The sequence below is a fragment of the Nanorana parkeri genome, unplaced genomic scaffold (genome assembly GCF_000935625.1).
Source record: "Nanorana parkeri isolate BGI_ZX_2015 unplaced genomic scaffold, ASM93562v1 scaffold22, whole genome shotgun sequence".
NCBI lineage: Eukaryota > Metazoa > Chordata > Amphibia > Anura > Dicroglossidae > Nanorana > Nanorana parkeri.
In genome coordinates, this window is record NW_017306290.1 from 1,980,726 (window position 1) to 2,004,038 (window position 23,313).

A 23,313-nucleotide genomic window follows, 5' to 3' on the forward strand; every position below is an offset into this window, starting at 1 on the left:
TGCTGGGTTTTTCTAAAATTGGCGCAAGGCTTTCAACTAAATACAGTATCATAAATGTGTCAGAAGTTGAAGTGCCCCCATAGTATAAAAGTCTTGTTTATATGCTTTATGGTAAAAGGCTTTTAGTTTTTTGTGACCAGTGGTATTCATACCCTGACAGGTACTTGTTTCACAGGCATTCTGTGAATTAAGAGATTCCACTTTCCCAAATAATCATATCGGTATCGGCAATTCTATATTATTATTATTATTATTATTATTATTTAAAAATATAAAGTAATGTTTAGAAAACATGTATACACATTTATGGAGTAAAATTGGCCATACATTGAGCGAATTTTGCCTGGTTCATCAGGAAATTTGAGCCATGGGTCACAGGTGTCCCTGTCTGCAAACCCCCTCCAAACTGGACAAAAATAGATTTTTTTTTCAATCAGCTTCTTTTCGAAGAAGCCTCTTAGAAAATGTTCAGCCAAATAGCGCCTGCAGCTAATCGGATGCCGGCACTAACCAGTGCTAGAGCAGTGGCCGCTGATTACAGTAGCTGGCAGCGGGAGATTCATTCTTCAAGCTGTTTAACATGGATGAAGAAATCACTGTAATCTTTTTGGGCTGTATGAGAAAAAAACTTTTATTAGTTTATGGCCAACTTTAAATCTCAATCCACATGTATGGATAATGCATGTCTTTTTCAAAGGTGTGCCGCAGTGCCAATTCATACTCATGGACACTCCTGGGTACCTAGCCCAGCATTTCCAATATTTTTTTCAGCCTTGGCACCCTTTAAAAGTATGCAAAATCATGAGGCGCCCTAGTCTTAAATGTGATGGATTTTAAGGGGGAACCCCATGCAAAACTACAAAAAAGTCCCCCCATTCACATCAGAGTCCTCCACTTTAACATCACAGTACCCCTTCACCACAGGTACCCCCTCTCACAATACGAGCATACTCTTTCACATTAAAGTACCCCTTCACATTATAAGCTTTACTTTTCATCAGAAGCCCCCCTTCACATCTTTAGCCTTCTTCACATCAGGAGGAATTTGAGGCACCCTTGAGGAAACCAGAAGGTGCCACGGCACCTTGGTTGAGAAAGGCTGACCTAGCCAATGCGAATGTGCTGAATTGCACCAGAATGCTTGAAAGGCATGCACTTTTGTGGGATTTTGTTTACGTCGTCAGCCCGTTCATTTGATGCAATGCATGTTGACACTTGTAAAAATGCCTTGCTGCAGCGGATAAATGTGAACAGGGGCTCAGAGGTTCCTACAATAAGCAAGCATACCAGGAAAACATTGTCTGTATATTGTTTAATAAAGTTGGGAAAGCGCCGAGGTCTATATCCATAGTAAATGTCTGCTGTGCATTTGGCTCATTGTCTGCAGCGGGGAAAGATTTATAGTGATGTTATTAGGAAAATGAGAACCTTTTGCAGTACCAGACTTGTGAGGTAACACATTGTTTCATTTTATTAACACTTTAGCTGATTTTTTGTGTGGCAAATAGTGTGATTGTGGTATCTGCTGCTGCTTTCATTTCTCACATAGCGGGATGTTGTTTCCATGGCAACTTAAAGCTTTTCATTCGATTGGCTGTCTGGAAAGCGGGGGGCATCACTGAGTGATATGGGGGCCAAGCCATGTCTGCTCTTTATTTAAAAGTAAATATATATATTTGGAACGCTGTTCTGTACATGTTCTGAGCAGCATGTATTTATAGCAGACCAGAGACACAGCAGCGACTTGGGACATTGCAGCATAGTGTATCAATGGAATCTGGGATATGATTTATTAATTGTACAGGTTAAATAGGTAAACAGTTCTTATCAAAGTCTGTTTTTTTTGGTTTTCTGTTTTAAAATTTACGTGTACATATTTTATAGTGAAAATGGGCATCAAGGCTTTGACTACTGAAATCAGGCTACATCCCAAGAGAGACATAAACATATGAAAGAGCCCAGGGAAAAAGATTAAATATGGATAAGAAGGGCAGAGATGAAATAAAAATGCAGATGCTTAATGAAGGCAAATGCTAAGAACCTTTTTAGTATGCGCTATGGTCAGTCCATCAACATAATGTTTACCTACGCTGCGGACAAGTTCCTTGTTTGGTAGCCAGTCGGTGCAATATAGCACAAGGTCAGTCTGTGCCTGCACAGTCATTAATAGAACAGGCTCAGATATGTTATATGATCGTTTTATTAACACTTGTAGTGGGGTTACCCCCGCATTGCAAGGGTTAACTGCTCGTTTTGGTCTAGGGAGGAAACTAACAAAGTTATACTCACCCGATCCTCAGAGCTGGCTGTTGGACCAGTTCCTGGAGCCTGGCTCCCCCTCTGCCCCAGCGGTCTAAGGTCTGTAAGTCGTCATGTTCTATTCACGGTGTGTAGGATGTGAAGACATACTGTACTATCGCTGCAGTTAAGGGGAGACAGGCTGGAGGGAGCACTGTCACAGCCGAGGGACCGAGGATCGGATGAGTATATCTTTGTTATTTTCCTTCCTAGACCAAAATGAACACTTTACTCTTGCAGTTACCATTTGAATGAATGGGGGAAAAGAAAGACTTGTCCAGGGATGAGTAAACTTGTAAAACCTGTTTAAAGTCATGTGGAGGTGCTATCCTGCTATCCATGCGTGTACTCTGCAATGTTAAATAGAGAACACATCAAAAAGGTTCCATACTGCTCTCTCCGTTTTATAAAACATAAAATGCTGGTGCAGTGTAGAGTATTGCCAGCTATGTCCTGTGGTCTTAATAAATGGGCCCCTTGGAGGCACAATCCAGCCTCAGAAAGATTACTGTTCTGAAAGATCTTTCCATAATAACAAACACTTGATTTGCCTTTACGTACATGTTTATTGCTGAGAAATAGGAATTGCAGGAAGACATCCCAAGTGACTGTTAGAAAAATTGGCACAATCAATCTCTGTTTCCACTGAAAAGTAAAACAAAGACCTTTGTTTTACAAAGTCTAGTGTTTTATATCATTTTGTGGGGTCTCTTTTATAAATGTGTTCACACAAGATTCTCACAACTTTGATTCGAGATTCATATATTTTTCTAGGGGATTCCAAGGAGAAAATGGTGGACGTGTGTGAACATTTTTGTAAATAGACCCCTATGTGTTCTGCATGTATTTTGTTCAAGTGTGATTATTTAATTAGCTCTGTTCTTTGGTTTCAGGCACAGATTTCCCTTCACCTGGGTGGCTCTCGGGTTCATTGTGGCATTCTTCAGCGGCTTCACCCAGTGGCAGAAGTAGCCACACTCGGAGACACAGCATTACATCTGACAGTGGAGATACAGGGATTGGAACCTCCTGTTCAGACAGCCTGGAAGGTGAGTGCACCCTTCTCTTCTTTGTTAGGCTGCATGTGTTCACGGTTATATGGCCACATAAAGTGACAATTCTTGTAGTTTTTAAGTAGATCCTGCAGTTTTTTTATTTTTCTGTTTTTATAAAGGATATTAAACCTTTATTTTTCTCCAGTTCTTTAGGCTGAGCTCTGAATTTACTTGATGGGTAAATAGTTTCATAAGGCGTTGTTTTCGTAATTGAGATTGTATATAAGCATGGTGAAAAGGATTCAGTTTTGGTGTATTTAGAGACCCAAATTGCAGATCAGCCATTCCCAACCAGGATTCCTCAATAGGTGGCGCGGGGTTCCTTGAACCGTGGTTGACTGACCTCCCATGTGATGGTGCCTGCATTGTTCTAGGGACAACACAATTTGGCAAATCCTGCCAAATTCTAACAGTTATTGTGGTTTTCATTTGGGGAACTCCATTCCATAATCAAACGTTAAATGAAAACAATTTCAAATGACAGTCGCCAAGTCTCTGATGGCATTATTGAACTTTCCGATGGGATTTTTCGTAGGAACGTTCATTAGAAAATCTACCCTTGTATACCATATTTAGGAATTGCATTCTTTCTACTGACCACCACTGTAAGGTAATATTTTTTTCTACTGACCACCACTGCACTGTAAGGGTGGCATTCTTTCTACTGACCATCACTGTAATGGTAGCATTCTTTCTACTGACCACTACTGTAAGGGTAGTATTTTTTTTCCTACTGACCACTACTGTAAGGGTAGTATTTTTTCCTACTGACCACCACTGTAAGGGTAGTATTTTTTTTTCTACTGACCACCACTGTAAGGGTAGTATTTTCTCTACTGACCACCACTGCAAGGGTTGCATTAATTTTACTGACTACCACTGTAAGTGGCATTATTCCCATTTGACCTTTGATGATTTGAATTCAGTAAGGGATCCGAAGACTTGAAAATATATTAGGGGTTCCTCTGGAGCAAAATAGGTTAAGAAAAGCTCATGTAGGTACATGAGATGGTAGCTGTTACCCGAGAGTTTCATTTCTATTTGGCTCCATTATATTGACTTGGATGCTATAGGACAGATGTTATATGCAGAATTACCAGGCAGCTTCTAGAAGAAAAACAAGTTACACTATAGAGGACCTCTATTGATTTTTAAAGAACAAGTGTTCGCCTTGAACTTACAGTCCATATTTGTATTAGTACCATCTTTTCGGTATTTGCAGTGACCCATTGTGCAATATCTTGCTCTTTTTCGTCTTCAGCTGCATTTGTAATGCAAGTTACGTTTGGATGATTTGTGTACAGCTAATACAGAGAGAAAAGTACCACAGAGGTTTTAGAAACCTTTTTTTTGTCTGTTAAACTGAGGCTTCCTGTTAGCGTAGGTCACAGGAAACGCTGTTCTTGTTCAGTAGCGTGTTATGATTGCAGTTTCCTAGCTCCATATCTCGAGAAGGCTGAACTTTACAAATGCCCCCTGCTTGTCTTTGTGTATTATGGAAATGTGACAAGACTGGAATCTGTTTACAGAGCACATTTATGTAAGTTTTGATGTTAAAACATGGTGTGGTTTCACGTAATGATTGGAATTTTTTGAAGAGAGATTCAATTGTGTATACATGGCAGTAGTTCTTGTGAAAGTGTTAAGCTGGCCATACACTGCTTGTTGCTTCGAGTTGTGTGTGGCACTGTCAACATCACCCGGCTCAACAAGAGTCAATTTTTCAATCGACTTTTGTCGACTTTTGTTGACAGAGCCAGGTGGAAAATTGAAGCCAATCAGCTACTGTCAGTGTTCGATTATTTAAACAGCTATGGGTGTCCCTCTGCTGAATACAATAGCTGGCCGGGGAAATTCCTCCATCCATGCCGTTTATTGTGAACGGGGGGGGAGCTGGGGGGGTCGATTGATTGATTGCTCTCACTGGACTGAATGATCGGACTCTAAAGCTGTATGGCCAGCTTTATTAATGTAACAGTGGGAGCAAAGAGCTGACAATATAGGCTCAGCATGTGTCTGTGCCAGCTTCCCTCAACCAGGGTGCCACGGCACATTGGTGTGCTTTCTGGCTTTCTCAGGGGTGCCTCAAAATGTTGTGGTACTGGGACTGTGATGTGAATGGGGGAATGAACATTCATGTGAAGCAACTTCTTCTGCTATGAAAGGGAGAGCTCTGATATGAAATTGGGCTATTATTGCAAAGGATGGCTCTGATGTGAAGGGGAGGGAATCTTGATTTGAAGGGGGCACTTTAGTATGAAGAGGAAACCCCACTTTTTTGTCTGTTTTTTGCATGGGGTCCCCCTTTTAAAACCATTACATTTTAAACTGGGGTGCCTTGGCAATGCTTATCTAGGCACACTTACCTTACCGTAGCAATTTAAAATGTGTTAAATGTTGTTTAATTGAACTTGAACTTAAAAGCATGGATTCTAGTTAGGGACACTTCCTCTGCTTTGTTTGTACTAATGAACCTTCCCGATTTGTGTATTGGGTGTTTCCAATGTACTGCCTTGCATTACTGCAGATATCATCCCTGTTCAGACATCGTTAAATGCATACCTATATGTGATGGTTTCCAGGTAGTTGCTGTGCAAAGTAATTCAGTGTTGCCCATTTCTATTTCTGCGTGGTAACTTATTCTTAAATTATTTTCTACTAGTGTTTATATATTCCTTCCGACATGTTGTAGGAACAAGGATTTCTGGTTCTGCAGCTAAATGAATGCTGGTGTTTACAGTTAAACATTCACCTTAATGTGATAAGGAATGTATAGAGAAATGATGGTGGGCAAAGTGCATCAAGCAAGCAGTTTCCAGTTCCTCGTACTGGGATCAATTTCCAGATGATTTACAAAGAGGGGATTATAGGATAGCTATGCTGTGCTTTCCATCTTTTGGTTTCTGCATTGCCCTTTCGGCACGGATGGACAAATCCCAAGGGCCAGGTAGCCAATGCTTCTTTAAAATCTACAGCTGCTGCCTAACCATTGAGTTTTTCTCTAGTTGTTGTCCATGGAGCGGACTCAAAGAAAAAATTATCTTGGCTCCTAGAGTGGACAAAAGGGCTTCTGAATTCCATATTCATTCGTCCATCCCTGAAAGTAAGTCTCTGAAAATCACTGGTGAACACCAAGCATGGTCTCCCATTTTCATTGAGAATAAGGACTAAGAAGTATAATGAATTTAGTCCCGACTTGATATTACTTCAAGCAGAATTGTAGGCATGTATTTTTTCATCCATTCAATAAGAAAATGTTTAATGTAATTTTAAATACATTTTATATTATATCCTCCTGGAATTCCCTGTTCTGTAGAAATGAGACTGGGAAAGGATGGAGCAGTACTGTAGGCCAATCAGACTTAGTACATGGCACAGTGAACAGGGAGTGGATAGGATGGTAGAACATCGGGAGGCTTCTTTACAGGCTGGGTTGGTTCTTGTCCACTGTATCTTTGCTAGAGAAAAGTGTGGTTAGAATCTGCTTTTGTTGTCTAATAGGGATCTAACTGGCTGAATGACGTGCTTATAGGTGGATAGTAAAGTTCAGACTTGTACACAAACTGGGTTTTTGTCTGTATTTCTATTTCGAAGCTTGACTATGGCCAAGCTAAATACACAGTTGAGGCCCATATATGTGAACTTTTTTTCCTGCCAAAAGTTTTTGGTCATTTTCAGCCACCTTTGTGATTCTGTCATCCCTGCTGCATTGCATAGCTTGGTGACCCTTACTTTTCTGTAGTTGTTAGATTCCACTGCTGTACTTATCTGCACTTGTCTGCCGATTTTTAACAATAAAGGTGCAGCACCACATTGTTCTTCTCCCCAGAACCCAGATATGATCACGACGGGGGGCAGAGGATTCATTGCATAGCACAGCACTTTAGAAGGGTACACTTGAAAGGTAAATGTGCCATAATGTGTATACCATGCACACTTTGCATACTACACAAATACCCCACAGAGAATGCAAACCGTTTACTACTACTATAATAGATAAATGCATTTGCTCACACCTATTAAGAGAAGGAGTTGGGCTGCTGTTGTTGTACTTCTTTATAAATTACTAGTTGCCTGACTGTGTCTGGTCACAGGGCCAGAACAAACCATGCAGCAAATGAAAGTCAGAGGCAAGTTAAGCTGGGTATACACTTGTCTAATTATTTTTTTTTCTTTCAACCTGTGGTCTGAATGAAAAAAAAATACAACAGGTTCCTCCATCAATGCTTATGAGCATTGATCGAGGAATCCCCTTCTGTTTTATATTGTATTCTGACAACGGCCGCCGACCATTATCGGAGTACCCTAGCAGAACCTTCAGCTGATTGGCTGTTTACTTCATTTGGCTGAGAATATTCCGATCGGCTCCTTCGATCAGCTGATCGAGGGATGCCGGGCAGAATGGGGCCGACAATGACACCCACGCAGGGAATTTCGGATTTTCGCTGTGTGTATAGCCTACTTAGGAATTTCTCATCTCTACATATACTGTAAATTGTGGTTCACCTACTTAGCCAGGTAACTCGCATTTTCAGTAGGCGAGGTTATGAAATAAATATTTATCTTGTGGCAGGTTTCATTTAAAAGGTATTAAAGTGCATCGAGTTTGGCTATCAGATGTTTAATTCTACTAAATAATATTATATGACTATTGTATTTTTGTAGTGACAATAAAATACCCACTTGGATCTTTAGGTATTACGTAAGTGTAAAATCTGGGCTGCCAGTCATTCCCCCTCCTCTGTACACTATTTGAATGCCTAGACAGGAAGCCGTTCTGTGGTAGGGATGTTTTTTTTTTTCTTTTCTGATCCGCACTTATACCAAGATATTGCACTGATGATGTAAAAACTAGAATGGGACATCCTGTGTGCTGTAAAATGGCTCCCTCGGCATTCTGTTTCAAGTGAAATCCGGAGAGCTCATTGATTCATGAATAATTCAGGAAAGTAGTGGAAGCTTACAGGGATTTGAGACCGGTTATTCCATGGATACCGATCACATTCTTGGGTGTATTTATAGAGGCACTTTGAATGTCTCTGGATCTGGACATCCACGGATTAGTTAATTGCACCTCATTGGTTATTACAAGAAAGTACTTACTTCTCAGAGATAGCATTTTAAGGGAACAAGTCCTGATTGTTACATAGAGTTCTTAGGTCACTCAGAGTTACTTGGGGCAAAATCTAAAGCTGGACATGCACTGTTCTATTTTTTCATTCAACCCGCGGGCTGAACTTAAAAATAGAACAGATTCCCCCATCAACACTTACATGAGTTGATGGATGAATCCCCTGCTGTTTACTTTGTATTCCAACAGCAGATGCCGGCCACTGTCAGACTACATGAATGGTGTTTGCAGCTGATTGGCTGCAAGCACCATTCGTTTGAGGATTTTCCAACTGGCCACTATGATGAGCTAATCGAGGGATGCCAGCAGGAAGGGTGCCAACAGCAGCACCCACTGTACGAATTTCAGCCAGTTTATTAAGAACCATCCAAAATCTGCATAGTGTATGGCCAGCTTCAGTCTCTAGTGCCCAGCCTGCAGCCCAAGGGACACATGTGGCTCTATGTTACTACTTGTGTGGTCCTTGTGTCCCAGCAATCAGTAGTGGGGGCATTGGTTTGTAAAGCTAGCCAAATACTGAGCATGCCGGCAGCCTTCCATCCAACATCCTTCGATTCGAAGTAGCTTGGCAGAAAATTCTCAGCTGATCAGTCGCTGCAGCCAATCGGCTGCAGTTGATGTTCAGGTATTCTGACAGCGGCACACCCACCGCTGTCAGAATACAATTGCCCAGCAGGAGAGTTATCCATCCATGCTGTTGAGCATGGATGTTGCTAACCTGTTGGATTTTTGTTTCTGTTAAGCCCGCACACTGAATTAAAGAAATCTAGCAGAATACAACCAGCATAAAGCAATGGCAGTGATCTCTAGCCATCTCTTGTAATATGTTCCCAGACTCTCTGTGTCCTGCACCATGTCTCTAAATATCTCCTGTGGTATGTCCACAGATAGTCTTCTGCCTGTAGCCGTTTGGTGATGTCAGAGGCTGCAGTTGAAGCCCCCCATACTTCCTAAGTTGAAAATCACTGATGGAAGCACTGTAAAGGGTGATGTCAGAGGACACCATGGCCTGGGAAACCCTGAGTGTGCTGCATACCATCCATGTGCACACTTTACACTGGTATTTCTCCCTCCTGGAATGCCAGAAATGCCCATTTTACACCCAGGAACACAGATGACCTTAAAGAATGTGACACACGTCCAGATGGCCACAAATGTGTTGTCCTTTATTAGACTCTACCAGGGTGGTGAAATCCTAATGGTAAGATTTGGTATAGCTGAAACTCCTGAAAAGCAGTCAGAAGTCGGCTTCCCCTTAGCAGAGTTTGATCTTTTTTTCTGGTGGTGTGTGTGAACAGCTGACACACCAGAGCACAGACTGTTACTGGTCAGTACAGATAAAGCGCACGTGATCAGACCACCGTATTCACTTCTAAGACCACAGTTCACAATGATCCCCATCAGTACAATGTCTGCTCTGCCCGTCTAGCTGAAGTCACTCACTAAGTTTAATTAAATAGAGGCTTGTTTGTTCTCATCATCTGAAAGTCATCCCAGCAAAATAGAAAGGAATGTCACATGTTAAATATGGCGTGACAACATACAAGGTGGTAAACTTAGCACACAGAATGGTATTCCTGGGTTTTATTTAGTATGGATTATGTTGTGTTTACACTGTATTTATAAATGAATAAATCTTAGCTACTTGACAGATGTAAGCTGCATGTGGTTTTTATCATTAGGGCCCAACTACATGTGAGATTAGAGCCAGTCGTATGGGATTAACTCATTGTTGACTGCTTCTCATTTCTAATGTAATGATTGGGTTTTGCTATTTGACAGCAGTGTTATATTTTATGCTTCTAAGGGCCCATGATCATCTCCAGACCAGATTGTTTCCGGACCTAAAATGCATCCTAATGTATCCCTATGCTATTTCTGGCCTCTGTTCACACCAGCGCAGTCCAGACCAGACCAGACAAATACAGCATGTCTCATTTTGTCTGCTCTGGCAATGCACTGGAACTGCAGGCTGGTTCACACCATTTTCCAGACCAGATCTGGTCCGGAAAAAGGGGTGAACCTGACCTTAAGAAAAATATTTGGCATAACCAAGCCCTATGGCTACATGCACACGGCCGTAATACATCTACTGATCCTATAGCCATGTTTTTTTGGCCAAAAAGTTTCTGGGTAATGATCAGTAAAATGCTTGTGTTTACACTAGTAAACATGTATAAACTCCAGGCAAAACATTTATTAACCCTTGCAGTGGTGCTGCTCTCATACTGCAGGGGTCAACTGCTCATCTTTGTCTAGGCCAGGGGTGTGGAACCTCTAGCCCTCCAGCTGTGGTGAAACTACAAATCCCATGAGGCATTGCAAAACTTTCACAGCCACAGGCATGACTCCCAGAGACGGATGCATCATGGGATTTGTAGTTTCACCACAGCTGGAGGGCTGGGGGTTCCCCACCCTTGGTCTAGTTTCTAAAAAAAACAAAGTTATTCTCACCCAAACTGCTGAGCCGGCTCCTTGCTTCTCCGGTACCTGAAGCCTCATTGGAATGTTCCTCTCACATCTATACACAGTGAGGGGAATTCCATAGCAACCAATCAGCTTCTATCTTTCATTTTCACGTCTTACCTTAACAAATCAAGATAGAAGCTGACTGGTTACTATGGGCAGCTGCTCCAGATTCTGTCCCAGTTTTGATAAATTCCCCCCAGTGTATGGACATGATGATTTACAGGACCTTAGACTGTTCCTTCCAACCTCTCTTCCCCTCCACTGCAGCATTCTATGAGCAAGCCGGCTCCACGGTTCATGTGAATATAACACCTTTTTTTTTTAATAGCACCTAGACAAAAACGTGCAGTTAACCCTTGCAGTGCGGGGGGTAGCCCCACTGCAAAGGTTATTAAAAGTTTTGCCCGGGGTTCTTCTTTAAATGCATATCATTTTTGTTTCATTCATTCATTCTGCTCTGTTTTCAGTGTTATTTTCCTGTTTGTACTTCATTTACGTGCTTATGTATACATGAGTATTTGCATATACATGCATTTACACCCAACGCAACCCACATTTATGTCCTCAGAAGCAGATTTGTGGCTCTATTGAAAACCATATTCCTGCATTCAGATCCATGAACCAAAAACGCTTTGCATTCTGTTAAGTTATTGCTGCGTGTATGAGGTAAAAGAATGTCACAAAGAACACAACAATACAGTTTTCAGATGTAAAAGAAAATATTTATACACTGATGTGGAACAGGCACATAATTCCCTCTTCCTGCAGTTTAAATCTGAACTCTGGGATAAGTAAATATTGTCCGTCAGATCGCTTGTATGGTGCTGGGGAGTGTACGCGCCTGACCACCCCCCCATTTGATGCTGCTGGAATTTAAAAAAACATATCCTTGCAGTAGGGCTACCCCACCCTTCAAGGGTTTAGTGTTAGTTTCTCTTGCAGGGCTAAAATAAAGCACATCTACTCGCCTGATTAGACATATTTATGTGCGTTGTTTTATATTAGATTACTTGTTTTCTGCAGCCTGTAACACTATGCTGTCTGCACACAAGGTCACCTCAGGACCACCTTACAGGATGATGTTACTCTAAATGGAGAATGTGCAAGTCATCAGGAAACTTGAGCCAAGATTGTCTGACCTGTGGGACATTTACAAGGATGGGTCACATGCAGTCATTTCTGTAAATTGTTCCAGCTTTTGCAGCAGCGAACAATACATTGGTTTGGTTGTATGACAGATATTGCTGTATTGTATTGTTTTGTAACGCTGTTCTTTGTCCCTTTCATATGTCCTTCTCTCTGTAGCCTTGCCCTCCCAGAGAAGTATATTTTACATTGTGGTGTGGAATGCAGTGCTTTGAAAGAATAAACTATTAGAGACATTATGGTGTGTGATTAGAGCTGCAGCTAACGATTATTTTCAAAATCGATTTGTTAGCCGATTATTAAGTTCGATTAATCGGTTAATCGGATAAAAAATAAAATACATTTTAAAAAATGGCTCCAGTGATGGGACTACCAGTTTGTATTAAGATTTCAGTCCATCAGAGGAGCAAGCTTGCAGCGGTGGAAGTAAATGTGGGTGTGCAATATAGTGAAATGAAAAGTGTAAAATTAAACAGCAATGAATGCAGAATAGCACCAGCTACTACAAAACCCGAATATTATATTTTAGGGCTTGTTCACACCATCTACAGTGCATTCCAGCGCAGTTATCTGGTGGAACGCACTGTATCGTATCCTGGCCGGCTCCCCGCGTTCAGGGGCGTAGAGGTGCATTGAAGTCAGTGGCAACGCAGTCAAGGCCCAACCCGCAGTGCGATCACCCGCACCTGAATGCATGGCACATTAATGCCTGTGTTTCGGTCAAGTGCGATCAGAAAAAATGCTGCACTGGACCGGAAGGCAGGCATTGATGCGCCACACGTTCTGGTGAGGGCATGGGGCTTAACTGCACACCCCCTCCTGCCCCAAAATGCAGGGAGCCAGCCAGGATTCGCGCTCCAGTAGTGAATTGTGCTGGAACTCTCTGTATATGGTGTGGACAAGCCCATATCACAACTGAACCACCTGTTACAATTTAGACATGGCTAGCAAAACATTTCTGGACTTTCGATAGGAGTGCAACATTTCCAAGTTCCAATAATCACATCCCCCACCATATGTCTTCCAAACATCAGCACTTCATAATGGCTGCTAATAATGGAAACCAAAATATTAACACATGGTGTAGCAAGTCAGTTTTAGAGTGTACTCCCACCTGTGCAGACAATTTGGTATAATGCCTTCCTTATATTTGTTACATGTTCCTAGTCACATAGCATAATGTCAAAAATATTTCCTGCTGCTGACCTTTTTCCTTGCTCTTTTCTATTAACTACCTTACGTCCATGGCCGTTTGTGAACGGCCAGATGGACGTCTGCACCACTGAAATTTTGTTATGTTTTGGAGAGGGCTTGAGAGTTAAAGAGGAACTTTACCCATGTCTTTGAAATGACAACAGAGACAAGAAATGTTTAGTAATGACAATCTACATACAGATACTTCTAGATAAGTGCCGGCTTTGTATTCTTTGCATATCTTATTTTTCTTTTCCTCCCCGGTCTTCTGATGGCAGTCATTTTTTACTAAGGGCAGATTCACATATCTCCCTTTGCTTCCTGGAACTCTGGCACGTGTGACTAGGACATCATCCCGGGGGAGGAAAATGCCTTACCCTGAGATCTCATGAGATTTCAGATGAGATTTCCCAGCAATGCTCTGCTGATGTAACCTTCCCAGGATGCAACACTTGGGCAAAATGAATTCACAAATGCCCAAGAGGACCAGAAATTAACAAAAAGTAAAAGAAAAATGTTTGTTTATCTAATGAATGTAATATGTATTTATATCGGCATACAGAGCTGAATACTGATGTGATTTTTAGTCAAAGGGGGTTAAAGGTCCAATTTACAGTGATAGTAAAGTCAAAATGCTTTTAAGTTTTGTTTTTTTTTTTTGTTTTTTTTTTTTTTTTTTTTTTTTTTACTCCTTGATGTTTAAAAGTTAACACGGCTTGCTAGCACAAACAAGGGTGGCTCTATAGGACCCTGCAAGAGAAAGGAGCCACCCTAAAACAGGATATCCGGGTCAGTGATCAGAGAACCAACTGATTCTTCAGAAAGCTAAAGCTTTTAAACATCAAGGAGCAGCATCCATTGTAATTAATTTATATTTATTACTATACAAGATTTCTGTAGCGCCAACAGTTTGTGCAGTACTGTACAATATAAGGAGGACACATTTGTATTATTACCTTGAAGTAACTTCAAAGCAGCAAGCCATGTATAACCTATTACCTGAGCCGACTGCAGTCATCTAATATCGGACTGGTTGCTATGGATGACTGCACTTTATACATCCTGTTGCTTGTTGTACTGCTTTTCTGATTAGGCCAGTGTCTTCAATCACAGAGCTATTATGTTACGGGACAGCACAGTCTCACTGATAGCTGAACCACCTAATTGTGTTTCCAATGGCTTTGATTTCATGACGTATGCCCTTAAGATATAACATTATACTCTGCGTGCAAGAAATCCCTTCTACCTGGGCTACAAAAGAAAAAATAAACACAAGATAGACATCAGGTCATACAAACCTTTTGAGCTGCATTTTACGCTTGCTAATTCAATCCATTTATTTCTGTATTTTTGCCTCATTTGACTTCTGTAAGAGACTCATGTACAGTAAAATCATGCAGCTGAAAAATGCCGGCGTAAGTGGTTTGGTTTGAGTTCTGATGTCGGGTTGGGGAAGCGATCTCTAGAGAGTCTTGGCAGGCTTAGGTTACGCAGAGATGTGGTAGTGCCAGATGGATCCTGCTCTTCCCACCGCAACACAAACAGCCTTTAAAGAGGACACATTGGCTTGAATGCTCGTGAATGTCACTTCTTTCCTGAAAGGTCATTTGAAAAGAGCATGATACCAAGAGCTAATTTTATGCGGCTTGGGTTTAACCCTCGCAAATTCCCAAATTTAAAGGGATTTTAGAAAGGCAGTTTTTGAAGACTTTATTTAAAGTGGTATTTATGAGTGCAAATTCTCTTTGGGAGTAATACAATTTATATAAGGATGCAGGGGCACTGTCACTAGAAACAAAATAAACCAGCATGAGAGGAAAGGCTAATAAGGCTCATTAGAGGCTCATGATCAGCATTCACAGACTATGTACTGTTGGATTGGCCAGGCAGTCTATGGACTCTGGATATCTTCGTAGACGTTTGTAGGAGTGTTGTAGTTTCTGGTGGAAGGGGCTATTAAGTTGGCCGGTGTCTGCCAAGTACCTATTTCATTTTCAAATTAGTTCAGTGCTGATGGTGTCTGAAATTCATGTAAACATATTTCCTGAATACATCGGCAGGACTCTTGGTTTCTTTATGCCTGACTGCTGTCTTATGTTATATAATTGTAGTAGATAGGAATGCACCACAATTAAATTTTTAGACTGTAATCGAAATCCAAACATTTGTCAGGTCGAAACTGAAACCGAAATCAAAACTGAAAAGGACCCCCCAACTTTAAAAAAATTATATGTAAATGAAATCCCGCGCTAAATGTTATCAATTGGTGTGTATAACCTTTTTTAAAAATACCATTTTTAAAATGTATTACATTATTTTTTTCATTTATTTTATTTTTATTTATATTTTACTTTACTGTTGGGGTCTTTGGGGACCCCTGATATTTCCCTTTTTAAAATTAGAAAAAGAGTTGGAGGACAGAATCTCTTTTTATGCAGCCCCTGTTAAGAATGAACAGGAAGTCTCTACTGAGTGTTCCTGTCCATTCATAAGCTGAGGAGATACTATCAGTTACTGTGTCCAGAATTATGAATGAACAGGAGGTGATGTAGAGCACTTCCTGTTCATTCATAACTGGGGACACAGTAAACATACTATGTCCTCCGTTATTTACAAACACCCAGTGATCAGTACTGATTTCTGAGTGCTTGTGCTCTCCATCCTGACTCGCCTGTCACAGGAGGCCGAGCGGGGAGGTGTGGAGGAGAGCTCGGCCTCCGGTGACAGCGGTCTCCTCCCCCGCACCCCTTGTTCGGCATCCTAAGAGCTTCTCTCCTCCCTGCTGAGCGTTGGTCTGTGTCTCCTCCGATCCCCACTCCGTGAGATCGGAGGGGACACAAACCGGTGCCCACCAGGGAGGAGAGAAACTAGGGATGCACTGAATTTTCAGCCGCATTTTCGGCCGTTTTGGTACTATCGGCATTTTGCCCATCTTTTGGCGACCAAAATTGCGATGCATCCCTAGTAGTAGAATATTATACTGTTTAGGTTATCAAAAAATGGAAATAAATTTGAGTTTAAAATGACACTATGCTCAGGAGTTAAATCTTAAATATAAATTCAAGTACCTTAAAACTATTAACAAAAACGTATCTTATTTGTGTATTACTCAGCTGTAGGTCCTCAAATCCTCAATCAGCTGTAGTGTAGCTGCTGGCTCTAAGCATCAGGACGCGTATGTTTTACTCACCCAACGCTTTAATTGTATTTGGGCCTATTCACACAGCAAAACTGCATCAAAAATACATTGTATTCTTTCCTATGGGGCTGGTTTACATATATGCACTGCAGTGTAATGTGAACTGGAAAGTAAAACTATAATGGTTCCATTTACACCTACGCCCATACGTTACCACACACAGTACAACGCACATGGAAGAGTGTAAAGCGAGCCTTAAAGTGACACTAAACTCAGGAGTTAAGGCCTCATTTACACACAACGCAAGCAAAATTGTATATTGCGTATATATATGAGCGTATATGCGTGCACTATATGCAATCCCAGAATGCATCACTCGTAATGGAATTTTTAATGTGCTGTACGCATGTACGTGCGTAAACACGCGTATGTGCGTGCAAATACGGAGAAATATGCTGCCCAGGCGCATCTCTGTTCCATTCTGTTTTTGCGCATATATACGCTAAGCAAATATATGGCTCCATAAGCGGCTACGTGTATGGAGCTATTTATTTGCATATGGTACAATACGCGCGGCAGTGTGAATGAGGCCTAAATCTTAAAAATGCATTTACCGTATTTTGCGGTCTATAAGACGCTCCGGACGATAGGACGCATGGCTTCTGTGACAGAATTTCTATGACATAAAATTCTGTCAAAGAAGCAGCAGTTAGTGACTGCTGAGACAGGTGGCGCTGTCTCAGTAATCACACAGAGCAGACGAAGAACGTCGTTCTTCGTCTGCTCAATGGGCTCTATGGTGAGCTCCTATGGGGGATTGTGACGGGTCACAGACCCGCAGAGGAACGGGGGACCCAGAAAACCTCGGCGGGGGGGCGGACACTATCGCCGATGCCGCCGCCGCTCGATTTAATACAAGGGATCTACTTAGATCGCTTGTATTAAACGAACAGCGGCTCCCACTGTACATTCAGCTCTGCTTGTCAGGAGCAGGGCTGAATGTACAAAAAGAAACTACTCGCCCGGCGCCCGACTGCATGTCCCGGGTGTCGGGCGATAGGTATTCGCTCCATAAGACGCAGGCACATTTTCCCCCTCCTTTTGGGGGAAAAAAAGTGCGTCTTATGGAGCGAAAAATACGGTAAGTACCTTAATTATTAATATAAATGTCTCTTATTTGTGTATCACTCAGCTGTAGAACCTCAAATAATCTCTGAATTCATCATGACACTGTCCTTCCTTCTGGAGGGTGGCTACCTTTGTTGCCCATAGTCCCTGTGTTTGTTGTAGTCGCCGCTCCAAGCTCTCTCCCGTGATGGACTACAATCTCGGGTTTAGTTTACTAATTTGTATTGAGATTGTAGTCCATCACAGGAGTGAGCTTGGAGCGGTGACTACTTTACAACAAACACAGGGACCATGTGGAACAAAAGTAGGCATCCTCAACACAGCGCAGAAAGATGATTTGAGGTTCTACAGCTAAGTGATACACAAAAAAGATACATTTTCGTTAATAGTTAAGGTGCTTAAATGCATTTTTAAGATTTAATTCCTGAGTTTAGTGTCAGTTTAAAATTTGTGTATGCATGTTTGTTTATTTTATTTGCCTGGAATACAGTTATACAAAAAAAAAGAGAGAGATAAAAAGCCTTGTGACACAAGATATGTGTATAATATTGGTCACACATTAGTTTTGGTTTTAGTTTGTGCTCAATTCAGAAGCAGCAAATCTGAAAGTCAGACATAAATGCCAAGGAAAATGTGGGTGGTCTGCTTTCTAAATGGCAATGGGAAATGCATGATCTGCATGTGTATGGCTAACATTAGTGAGATATGCTGTATTATAAGCTGGTTTTGCTATTGTGTTTTAAAGCACTCATTGATACATGTGTTACATGAGCCTCATCTAGAAAGGGCCCATAGGAAAGCTTCCTTTGTTTTAGGGTGGTAATGCAGTTTCCTTTCCTGGGTGGGAGTATGTGTTAATGCTTAGAGAGTGTTTATTGTAACTCTGCAGCCTGTCTATCAAAGAAGTAATAGAGCATTAGCTTGTACATGATAATTATGTCCCAGCTGGAACGTGTACAGCATGATGTACTGTCATTTTACTCATTTAATATTCATATTTATCAATGCATGATGCATAGGAAAACCTGAAGTACTGTATTTCGGGATACTGATGGGCTTGGAGCATAAATAGTGACAATACAAACTTCACCCTTTAGTCACACACCACTATACTTTGCAGAAGAACTCTCATGAAAATCAAAAATCTACCCTTTCAGCGGGGCTACCCCCATTGAGCAAGGGTTAAGTGCTTGTTTTGTCTAGGCGGCTCACATGAAACAGTTTTACCGTGGCGGTTGGCACTCACCTCTCTTCCCCACTGCTCCGGCTATGTTATCACCCCCCCGCCGTGATGTCAATGGTCCTCTGACGGTGGGAGCCCATTCTGGATTTACACCATGTCTGGATCATGTCCAGACCAATACAGTTTTTTCCCGGACCAAAAAAGCATCCAATTGTACCCCTATGGTATTTCTGGGCTCTGTTCACACAAGTGCAGTCCATTCCGGTCCAGACAAAAAAAATACTGCTAGTCTCATTCTCTCTGATCTGAAATGCACTGGAACGCATACAAACGCACTGGACTGCACCTGAAAGCCCATTTTTTTTTCTAACATTTATTCTAAAATCGTATCATGTTCTAGGGAGAGAGAGTCCGTATCCCTTCCATATTAAAAAGCTCTACACGGTCCTAGGACCATCTTACCCTCTTAACCCCTCCACTCTCACCCACCTAAGTGTTCTCTCCTATATGTGCATTCTAATCAAAAATAATGTTTCCTGTTTATCCCCTATCCCTCCCTCTTACCCTTCAAACTAACTAAGTTTGGAAGTCCAAAAAAAAAATAAAAAAAAATTTAAGCTTAAAAAAGTTTTAAAAATATAATTAAAAAGCTCAGCAAAATCGTGTCTAAAATGCACTGTTTTTGCAGATTCCTTATTGTCTCTGTCCCTGCTGAGGAGATTCACCTTCTCAGTTTTTGTCCTCTTAACCCTTGTCATCCAGACAAGGGTTAAGAGGAGATAATGGGAAATCCAAAATCTTACAGTTGTCACTTGAACAGGAATGATGGGAAAAATCTTCCAAAGAGCACACCTGTTCCAGTAACCATGGTCTAAAGCTGTCCTTATACCAGTAGAAGTTAGAAAAAAACAGTTATTAGCCTGTCCCACCTCAACCGAACCACTGAACCATCACGTTCTCAAACAATTCATCCCAACACAGCTACCTCCTCATCTATCACTTCCCCCTCCCTTTTAGATTGGAAGCCCTCACGGGCAGGGCCCTCCTTACCATCTTGTCTTGAATTGTATTGTGATTGTAATGTCTTCCTCATATTGTAAAGCGCTGCGCAAACTGTTGGCGCTATATAAATCCTGTATAATAATAATAATTTTTAACCCTTAATGGGGTCAAATTGACGATTGGTTTCAACCAAAGTGACGAAAAAAATCAAAGGAGCGGGATGGGAAATATTTCTCAAACAAATTTTGAACAACGTTTGCCAAGTCTCTGATGGCATTATCGAATGTTATGACCAGATTTTTTGTTTGAACATCCATACGAAAATCTACCAGTCTATGGCCAGCTTAGGAGTGCATTTCCTTTCTCTTATGGTTTTTTTCTGGATCATTTAAAGTAAAGTCAGGGTAACTTTCCCTAAGTAGACACAGCCACAAATCAAAATACATGCTTTAGCTTTGGATAATGGTGTGACATTAAGGCCTCATGCACACACAATGCAAGCAAAATTGTATATTGCATCTATGCGCGTATACACGAGCGTATGTGCGTATATGCGTGCACTATTTGCATTCCCAGAATGCATCATTCCTAATGGAAATTTTAATGAACTGTACGCGCATACACGTGCAAACATGCGTATGCGCATAAAATAGGCAGACATACGCTGCCTGGACGCATCTCGGTTGCATTCTGTTTTTGTGCATATATACGCTACGCAAATATACGGCTCCATACGCGGCTATGTGTAATGAGCCATTTACTTGCATAAGGTACAATACGCGCGGCAGTGTGACTGAGGCCTAAGGGTCCATTCACACCAAAATTAGACCTAAAAATGGAAGTCAACAGAGGTCCGTTTATTTGCAATGTCATGCTCAGTTGACATCCGTTGCATTGCGCAGCATTTTATTTTTTCATTTTGATTTTGCCAATTTTTTTTCAATAACATGTCCTAAGAGGACAAACTCCTCCTATATTTTTGTGTGTTTTATATGCGTTTTTTACGCGTTGCACTGAAAAAAAGTAGAGCATGCGCTTTCCTTCCGTTGACATCCATTAAAAAATGGATACCAACAGATCTGGTGTGAATGGGGCTTAACAAAGGTACCACTGCTTGTATCAAGTATACATGGATCAGGAATCGCTGGCTGATATATAAAGGGTTTGCCCAGAGTTTAGCTGTGTGAACACCCTTCTCACGACATTACTGCTGCTAGAAACAGCCGTGGAACATAGGAGAATTCCTTGTGGTCTGTGTATATTTTATACTATGCAAAACGTTGGACTGTGCTTTCACACATGTGAGGCTAGGCGTCTCAGTGCTATTTTTATTTTCATTTTTATATTTCTCTTCTTGGAATTGGTTGGCATTTTTCAAACCAACACAGCCTAAGAAAATACTAGAAAGCAATTGATTTCTAAGGCCAGTGCTAAGCTGTGTGAAGTTGGCACCCCATGTTTGTAAAACCTGAATAAAAATATACCATTCGTTTGTGCCGCGTTTGTGCTGGTTTGTGCCGCAAAAACGAGTGTTTGTGCCGGTTCGGTTTCAGAGATATTAAACATTCAATTTAATGCAAGCCCCGCCCACTTTGCACCCCATGTTGCTGAATTTTAAAAACAAAGGCGCCATTCGTTTGTGCCGCATTTGTGCTGGTTTGTGCCGCAAAAATAAACGTTTGTGCCGTAGTTCTTTGAACAGTTCTGTTGTCTTCGGGTCTTTCTTCCTTTATTTGTGTTTCTTCCTTTATTTGTGTTTATTAACACTGATTCACAATTTGGAGTATTGCTGTACCATGCTGAAGTGACAATGTTTCTGGGAGAATTTCCTCTCGTTCCCTCTTATTTTGTTCTTCAAATGTTGGTACTTCTATACATACCCCAAATATCCGGAAGCAACATACTTCTGTATACAGGTACTTTTTGATTCAAAAGTAATATAATAAAGATTTTTGTACCTACCAATGGAATTATAAAACTTTGTGGTACACAAAAGAAGAGATGTGACTTAGTGCAGAGGTCGCCAACCTTTCGGACCTCAGGGACCAATAAATTCAGAATTTTAAATCCCGCGGACTACTAATATGACATTTTTAAACATACATACTGTATATATTCTCATGTGTGTGTGTGTGTGTGTGTGTGTGTGTGTATCTATATATACACCCTTAGTTCTCAACTGGTGGGTCGCGACTCCATATTCAGTGGGTCGCCACATGCCTTCTGCTTTTCTAAGTGAGAGGCTCCCTAGCCTCCCCCTAGCCCAGCACTGTCAATTCTTACACTGAGCAGCCATTCAAAATATGCTGCCCGGTGCCGAGTGTTTACTTGTGGTGAGGTGGGGTGGGCTGGGGGTATGGACGCGAGGGAGCTCCATCCATGCGTGTAATGCTTATAGCTCCCTTGCATGTCCTGTAGAGGTGCCTGGACCGGAGTGATGTCACATTCTGGCTCCCGACACCTCTACAGGGCCCACAAGGGAGCTGTTCAAGCATTGCACATATGGATGGAGCTCCGTCACAGCACAGCTGCCCACACTGCCGTGCGTTCCACTGCAGTTCGACTTGGGTCGCGACTTAAGGATCGAGGACAAATGGGTCCTGAGGTTACACAGGTTGAGAACCACTGATATACACTATATTGGCAAAGGTATTGGGACGCCGGCCTTTACACCTACATGAACTTTAATGACATCCCAGTCTTAGCCCATAGGGTTCAGTATTGAGTTGGCTCCGCCCTTTGCCGCTATAACAGCTTCAACTCTTCTGGGAAGGCGTCCACAAGGTTTAGGAGTGTGTCTATGGGAATGTTGGACCATTTGTGAGGTCAGGTACTGATGTTGGACGAGAAGGCCGGGCTCACAGTCTCCGCTCTAATTCATCCCAAAGGTGTTCTATCGGGTTGAGGTCCTAAGTCTAAACTATCAGAGTCTCCATCTTGGAGCACATGGGGCAGAAGATAAAATAAAATAATGCATGGGGGGTCTCAGCTGCCATTGGGATGTGCAGGGTCCTTTGTGCGTCTCTGTGCCTTTAAGGGAGGTCGGGCTTCCTCCTGACAAACCTGCACCCAATTTTATCTTCTGCCCCATGTGCTCCAAGATGGAGGCTCTGATAGTTTAGAGTTAGGTGCCTTTTCACGACTGTGCGGCTTTCACATTTTCTGCAGAAGACATGTATCTAAACCTCTGTTTTTAACCTTAGTGTGAGACAAGTTTTTTTACATGCTAGCTGGTAAGTGTGCCAGGAAACCTTTTCTCTGTTTTACTGTTTAAAGCCCATTTTGTGTGCACCTTACTATAGAGCTGGTGACGAATTGATGAGGGCGTTTGTCATGTGTTTTGCCTTACAGTAGCAGAGGTCGCACGCCTTCCATACACCTTGCGATTATCGTCCGATCGCGGGATTTCCCGCGATTATCGTACAATAATCGCAAGGTGTATGGGCACCTTTTAGAGTTCCCTTCACTGGAACTAAGGGGCCAAGCCCAACCCATGAAAAACAACCCCACACCATAATCCCCCCTCCACCAAACTTTACATTTGGCACAATGCAGTCAGGCAAGTACC

The 23,313-nt window shown here is 41.8% G+C and overlaps 1 protein-coding gene across 1 annotated transcript in view; it reads left to right on the forward strand.

Moving 5' to 3' along the window:
* Nucleotides 1-23,313, forward strand: part of CEP85L (centrosomal protein 85 like) — a 145,711-nt gene that overhangs the window by 17,830 nt on the left and 104,568 nt on the right. Inside the window, exon 2 of the mRNA XM_018563920.1 lies at nucleotides 3,192-3,347. Coding sequence (XP_018419422.1) covers nucleotides 3,192-3,347 — 156 coding nt within the window. The remainder of the gene's footprint in view (nucleotides 1-3,191; nucleotides 3,348-23,313) is intronic.